We start from the raw sequence: 7,926 nt of genomic DNA, 5'->3' as shown, positions 1-7,926 counted from the left end.
GCGTCCTCTGCCCCGATTATTTAAGGGTTCGATCGCATGTGTTGCCAAACCAGCAAATACGCATTTATCTCGACCGCAACCGTACCAGCGACCTGCCAAAATGTCCGAACGCGTGAAAGCTTTGGCACCCTTCGTAATAACGCTTCAACAGCTGAAGGCGAAACAGCGAAAGGTTTTGATGAGCTACCTGACCAAGACCCAGATGAAGGCACTGGAAGAGGTCGCTGTCAACATTGTAAAGAATACTGTAAATCTGTCTCCAACCCATGCGGAGAAATGTAAACGCCACCGAAAAGCATTAAAGCTGATCGCTTTGAGGCGGTATCCCTATAAGAAAAACGGAGAATATTTCAACAAGGAGGATTTATCGGAGCCATCTTACCTGTCATTGCTGGAGTTTTAACGTCCTCATTGGTAATGGATGAATTCTACATAGTACCACGGCGTGTAATGGAGAACCGGATGCAGAACCAGCTCCAGATCAACAAGGAGCCACCCGAGGCCCACAGCGTCGTAACGTTGGATGCGCTAGTGGCCGAAACTCTGCAACGAACCGATATAAGTGAATATGAAAAGCTAGTCAGCTAAGCAGTATTCTTGAGCGGTTCCTCGCTCTGAAACAAAAGCCATACCCGATGAAAATCCCTTGGATTTATCGGCAGACGTTGCTGCACAACCGCCACCGATAGCTTCCGAAAACAACCAATCGTCTCTACCTCCCGAGCGCTACCACCGCCGACACTATCGTCGCTACCAAGACATCCAGTCTCTCGCAAGCGTAAAGTCCTCGAAGAAACGAATGAGTCAACGAAGCCTTCTAAGCAGCCTCGACAACCATTATTTCCGTCGGATCTGCCTACGAAAGGAGAAAAGCGGAACTTGGAAAGCGACTTGGAAGACAGCAGTAGACCGAAGGCAGCACGCATTGCACTGTTTCCACCATCACTACCAAAAAAAGGACGGAAGCGGCGTATACAAGACGAAAGCGCGGAAGTGCGACCAACCAAAAGCAGCGCGCATAGCGCTGTTTGCCCTACAGCATTAAAGAAGGGTCGGAAAAGACAGCCGGAAGACGTTGAGAGCCCAACATATCCGCATAAGCGACCGCGGCGACCTCTGTTTCCGGTCAACCTACCTGTACGTGGTAAGAAGAGAAAAGCGGACCAGATCGAAGGCAGCGTAAGGAAGCTGCGCTCCCGTACTATCCAAAAGGAACGGGTTCGCCCAGAATCCAGTGGATCACTCTAACGTAATGGCGAGCTTGCTGCCTAGTGTGTTGCGTTTATGCCGAATATTTAAGATCAATTGCGTGTCCACCTGTTGTAACAAAGCCGATGGAGAAACTGATGAAACGATACCTCAATCCACGCGACCCCGGCGGTCTTGGAGGCGTAGAAAGATTTCGAAGAAGTCTCAAGACCAGAGCCAACAGACGGAAAGCACAGGAGATTCTGCAAGAGATCGATGCGTATACTGTAACCAAAGAAAATCGCCGGCGGTTTGCGCGCAATCGGATCGTAGTGACCAACCTTCGCCAGCAGTACCAAGCGGATCTGGCTGATTTATCAAAATATTCCAAAGAAAATGATGGATACAAATACTTGCTTTTTGTGATTGATTGCTTTTCCAAAAAGCTAAGCATCCAACCGATGAAAACCAAAACAGCCAAAGAAACAAAAAATGCTTTGTCGCAGGCCTTCGAAGAACTCGGCGAACCGGAGAAACTACAGTATGATAAAGGAACCGAAGTTGTTAACGCCACCGTCAAAACCTTTCTGAAAGAAAAAAGATTCATTTCTTTACATCGGAAAACGAAGACATCAAATGCGCCATGGCCGAACGCGTCATTCGCACCATCAAAACACGGATGTTTCGCTTGTTTCGAGCGCGTGTCAACGCGGTACATTGACAAGCTGGAAGACTTCGTGTACTCGTACAACCACTCCAAACATCGTGCCCATGGACTGCGACCAATCGACGTCACACAAAACAATTCGTTGGCGGTATTCAACAAGCTGTATCCCACCAGTAAAACCGGCGACCTCGGTTCAAGATCGGTGATGCAGTTCGCATTGCCGTGCACAAAACCAAAGTGGAAAAAAGCTATACGTATCGATTTAAGGAGGAAGTATTCTACATTAATAAAGTCATCTCGCATACCGTACCGGTATACCGACTGCAGGACTACCAAGACCAACCTATCGAAGGGACGTTCTATGAACACGAACTTTCCAAAGTATCGCACCCGGAACAGAAGGAACATACCATCGACCGCGTTATTAAACGCCGTGGACCAAAGATACTAGTACGTTGGTTAGGTTACGGACCTGAACACGATTCCTGGATCAAGGCAACATGTATGAAGGAGCACCGTTCTACGTGACGCTGCCGAGCGATGTCGCTACGGATCCCAGCAACACTCCGTCCAATTGGACGACTAAACTGAAACATCCCATTACCTTGAAAGGGAAATGGAAATGGCCCTGGTTGAACTACAGTACCTCAACTCTTTTTTTACTCTACCTGTGGAGCAGAAGATTGAGGTGCACATCGTTCGAGAATTCAGATTAAAGAAGGATGAAGCAAATTTTCTGGAGGCCGCGGACCAAGTTGTCCATACCGACGAGATCACTATTCCTCCTGGAAATTACAAGGATGCTGAATTGTTATTGAAGACTATTAACTCATTGGTACCCAAAGTTGGATCATATATGGTGGATGATACAGTACACGCTGACAAGAGCGCTTTAACTGCGGACAGAGCTTTCACCGTTCAACTGCTGACGCCCACCAATCATCGGGTCCGACTAAATATTGGCAACGATCGGGTTTCCATCGTCTTTCCCCCGTCGTCGATAGTCCTGCAAAAGATGCTGGGATTTGAACATAGTGTATTAAAACCGGATGTGCCGATGGAGAGTAACAGCAATGGAATGGTCGGTCCATTTCCTTTGAAACGAAGAACGTCAGTATCCAGTACCTGTCATTTCTGGCCAAGCCTCCTAATCCCAAACTGACCAGCTTTATTTCGGAGCGACCGGTCAATACTCTATTGGGAAATCAAAGCCTGTTTGTCTACAGTGATGTGGCCGATTACAGCTTGATTGGCGATACCGCAGCGCAGTTTTTACGTTCCGTACCTATTAGAGGAGAAGTCAATCAGATTGTGGAGGCCAGATTCGACATTCCCCACTACGTCCCTGTGTTACGACAACATTTCGAAACCATAAAGCTGACCATTGCCAATGATCTGGGAGACGACGCCAAGTTCCAAACTGGAAAATCCCTTGTAAAGCTACATTTCCGACCACAACGACTCTACTAGAATGCCTCTCGTGGCGTACGTGCCGGATCCCCGGCGATACGAAAACGTCTTTGTCAGTCAGACGGGTGGCAGCGCATTGATCCGGTATCGAGGAACCCTGCAAAACGGATCGGGTTTCCCGCAGATTTTGAAGAACCTTTTTGCAAAGCTCTCAGCCTTTGCTCAACCCATACTACGGAAAGCAGCACCGCATGCCAAAGCCGCTCTTGAAGCGGCTACCCTCACCTGCAAGAAGCGGCGACCGGGGCTATTAAAGAGGTAGCCTCGCGTGCGGGAACAGCCATTGGAAAACGATTCGCTTCCCAAGAAGGTGAAGGTGTCCGGAAAAACGACGAGTTCGACGTAAAGTTCTACGAGTTAAACGTATTCCTCCTACCAATATCCCCGACTTCTTGTGAAAAAATGGCCATGTTGATGATGGAAAATTCGGAGCCGGCCATGCAACTGGAGAACCAACTCTTTGCATTACCGGCGACTTTGACGGACCGATGGCGCACTGAGCATGAAAAGTTGAACCCCACTACCATCTTAACGGACAACGGATCGGCCGGCGATATCAATTTTTTCATTCCACCCAGCACATCAGGACTACTCAGTTTGGCGGACATGATACTGGAATTAGAAGTGGGTATTAAAGTCCGTAAGACCACCGGAGAATGGGAACTGATAACAACGGCTGATGGAGTGGCACCAGCCAACAACTTTCTGCACTCCTGTTTTCCTCATGCCATGTGACGGTGGCCAACCGATTGATCTCAGATGCCGCAACTTTCTACCCGTACCGCGCCTACCTGGAATCACTGTTGTCCCACACACTGGACGCTCAACAAAGCCAACTGACATCCGCCGCTTTCTACTACGACAGTCCAGGTTCCTTCAACAGTGAAACAACCAACAACGGTGAAAAAAATCGAGCGGCACTATTTAATGCGGGGCAATACGTGCAGCTTTCCGGCAAATTGTTTTCGGACTTGTTTGACCAAAGCAAACCCCTGTGCACCGGAGTTCCCGTTAATATTCGCCTGGTGGTGAGCCGACCGGAGTTTGCCCTACGTGTATGGGATACGGACACCACCAAGACTTTCAAACCATTTATCCGTAACGCGCGTTTGTCGGTACGTCGTTACATTCCATCACCGGACTTTCTGACCGCCGTAGCCGGAGAACTCCTGAAAAAAACGGTCAAGTACCATATCGAACGCGTAGTGATGCGCGTGTCGGACATTCCCCAACGGACTCAAAGCACCGTAATCAGCAATTTGCAGATTGGCCAAATTCCCAAGGTGGTATTTATTGGTTTTGTGGACAGCGAAGACTTTCACGGCTCGCAAAAGAAAACCCCTTTACTTCCAACACTTCAACATTACACAAATCAGCGTCGAAGTGGACGGACAGAGCTACCCGACAAAACCGTACACGGCTGATTTTGCCCGTAACCTGTCTCTGGAGTGCTACGACGGGCTGCTGGACACTCTAGGACACCGCCCTAGCTTGCATGGCGGCTTACCTTTCAACCGAACCCAATACAACGACGGATACACCATTTTCGGATTCGACCTGACTCCAGGACATACCGGTCGTGGACCACTGACACTGATTAAGCAGGGAAACCTTAGTGTCTCGGTGTCGTTCGGGAAACCACTGAAAAGCACCATTATGATGGTGTGCATGCTGGTCTATGACAGCATTATTGAAATCAACCAGCATCGACAGCTGATTGCAGACTTTACAACATGAATACACAGGAAATTACCTCGGCCCTCCATGGAAATCCTCAGACCACAGCGGTATTTCGTGGGGTCTACGCCAGCGATCAAGTTCCAACGACATTGGCACCTTTTCCGGGAGCGTGTGTAGTGAATACCGACCCAGCGGACCAAGAAGGCGAACACTGGATTGCGCTGTACCAGGAACAAACCGGTAAAATGGAAATGTTTGATTCGTACGGGAAAGCTTTTGGAAAGCTACTCTCGATATTTTGCGCCACTGGCGGCCGCCAATGAAATAACCTTACAAAATGAACAGTTTCAGTCTGAGTTTAGCACTGTCTGTGGACAATACTGCTTGTTTTTTATTTTGCGACGCTGTAGTGGTGAATCTTATACTAATATTGTGCATTTGTTTACGGATAGCCGGCTAAGCAACGACAAAATGGTGTGTCAGTATGTCAATTCTTTTTCGACATCAATACATCCATGGTGGATGGAGCTTTACTCCGTCAAATGTGCAAACGTTTAATGAAATAAAAAAATTACTGATCCGTTTCCGTTATTCGTACGAGTAGATGAAAAAACAGCAATTCAACAGTAATCAGCCGAAATAATATCTCCAACATTGGAACGAATTTGATCGCCATGTTTAGCCAAAAAACCAGCCACATCGAGGTCAAGAGCTTGTTCAACACTTAACTTATCCAGTCCAAACAAAATCCCATGGACCATACGTAATTCCAAAAAGCGCTCCACGGCCCCGTTCCATTCCGCATCGGACGGTACGTAGTTGTCTTCATGGCACCGTTGAAAGGTCCCGTCGTCTAGCTGCTTGACCAGTGGCGCCAAAGCATCAGCAATATTTTCACACAGCGTTGGGAACGTCAGTCCTTCCTTGATCGGGTCCTGGGTTCCCTGTTCTTTTTGAATTTTGGCAATGTCCTTGAACAGTTGCAGGTCCTTCATTAAACTTTTCAGACCGTCATAGCATCGTTCACCGAAAGAGATACCGTAGCGAGTAGGGATCATATCGCCACCCTTTACTTCAAAGCGCCGAATCGTGGCCACGTTGGTGCCATTGAAGCGGCTCCAGCCAAAGTACATGTTACTGTCCAACAGATACAGCGGTGTCAGGCGCCCGGTTTCGGCTGCACTGGCCCGGGCTGCTTCATCCATGTCGGCTTTCTCGGTCAGCATCAGTGCGGCCAAGCGGAGAAAGCCGGTCTTGGACAGCGCGACATTCTTCCCGTAGCTGGCTTTCCAAGAATTGTCCGGCTGTTCCTTCCATTCACCAAAAACCACACGAATCGTACCAATTTTCCCGTCGCTGTTAGGGCCCACGTAGACGAACTTGTCGTTGCCCAAGCGGTACACTGGCTTCCCCAGCTGCGTGAAAGCAAACCGCGGATGCGTGGATATGGTAGCCGGCAAAATGTTTGGTTTGACCTTCTTAGCATCCGGCTTTCCTCCTTCTTCCGACTCTAGACCTTTCCGCTTGGACTTGGGTACAGCGGTTTGCGGACGCTTAGACGTTAATAGATCGAGAAATTCCATGGTAAAAGATAAACTTTTCAAAAGAGGTAAACAAGACAACCTGATGAAGATTCAACCACTTGCACTCACTTTATATAGGAATGCTTCTGGCTCAAGGTAATCGTTTTTGATTACCTTGGTACGAAGGTAATTGTTTTCACTTACCTCCACTCGTACAGAAGGTAATCGTGTTGGATTACCTAGGTAATCGTTTTGGATTATCTCCACCCGTACAAAAGGTAATCGTTTTGGATTATCTCCACTCGTACAAAAGGTAATCGTTTTGGATTACCTCCACTCGTACAAAAGGTAATCGTTTTGGATTACCTGGGTAATCGTTTTGGATTACCTCAACTAGTACAAAAGGTCATCCGTTCTAATTACCTCTCCAGTGAGCAGTTACCGATCGGAAAACGAACCAAATCATTTCGCACCAAGTTTGTTTTGAGCAGTATATTTCATGACATTGTTGTTTTCACCGTGGATGAAATGGCTACGCCTTGTATACTGGACACGGACTGGTTCGTTATCAATGGAACCAAGTACATCAAACAATTGGCGTTTTACTGTCCCGATAAAGCTGAACAGAATCTGTACACGTTTACGCTACCTCGTTTCGCCAATCAACACATCCCCGAGTTGAAAAGACAAGCACGCCACTCACACGGTTTACTGTGGAATACGGAAGGGGATTATCGACACAATCAGGTGACCTGCGCTTTGGAGGACATTTTCCGAAGAGTAGGGCGACCCAGCCAAGTGCGTTTCTTTGCCAAAGGTCTTGAAAAGTGTCGGCTGCTGGAACAGTACTTACCGGAAGTGAGAAACCTGGAATCTCTGGGCTGCCCCCATACCATAGGCTCACGTCGCTCCCCGTCTCAACTCTACGCAAAGCTGTGCGGTTCGCCTTGTGGTACCACTGCGATGCCCAAAATCACCAATGTTGTTGCCATTGCGGATTTAAACACTATCCTGGACCTGAAAAGAATTGAAGAACACCTTCCTATGGCACAGTACATTCCACAAAAGTTTTCGGGCCTGCTCCTGCGAATCCTGTCGCCCTACAAAGCGCATTGCCAGCTGTACCAAAACGGTAAGATTACCGTTAATGGTGCGCGGTCTGAACCAGACGCCCGGGAGCTGGTTCAGCGTTTCGCCAAAATTCTGGCTAGTGTGGGTTTTACCTGTACGGTTACCAACTACCGTGTGGTGAATATTGTGGGCAATCATGCATTTCCTAACCGTTTGCATATTGAAAAGTTTAGTACGTACTTTCGTTTGGAGTATACACCTGAATTGTTCAGTGGTTTGGCCATTAAACTTAATGTTGGACGTGCAGTGCTTTTTCCATCGGGTAAA

At 48.0% G+C, this 7,926-nt stretch overlaps 1 protein-coding gene across 1 annotated transcript; it reads left to right on the top strand.

The window, feature by feature from the left end:
* Window positions 1-3,005: 3,005 nt before the first annotated feature.
* LOC129593196 (uncharacterized) lies at window positions 3,006-4,665 on the top strand (the record flags this gene model as incomplete). The annotated part of the gene is made up of 3 exons (XM_055489404.1): window positions 3,006-3,518; window positions 3,776-4,032; window positions 4,074-4,665. Coding segments are annotated over exons 1-3 (1,041 nt in total), but the record flags the coding sequence as incomplete, so codon positions are not given.
* Between the last annotated feature and the right edge of the window lie 3,261 nt (window positions 4,666-7,926).

Source organism: Paramacrobiotus metropolitanus, unplaced genomic scaffold (assembly GCF_019649055.1).
Source record: "Paramacrobiotus metropolitanus isolate TYO unplaced genomic scaffold, Prichtersi_v1.0 Parri_scaffold0000060, whole genome shotgun sequence".
Lineage (NCBI taxonomy): Eukaryota > Metazoa > Tardigrada > Eutardigrada > Parachela > Macrobiotidae > Paramacrobiotus > Paramacrobiotus metropolitanus.
This window is presented reverse-complemented; position numbering and strand designations above follow the sequence as displayed.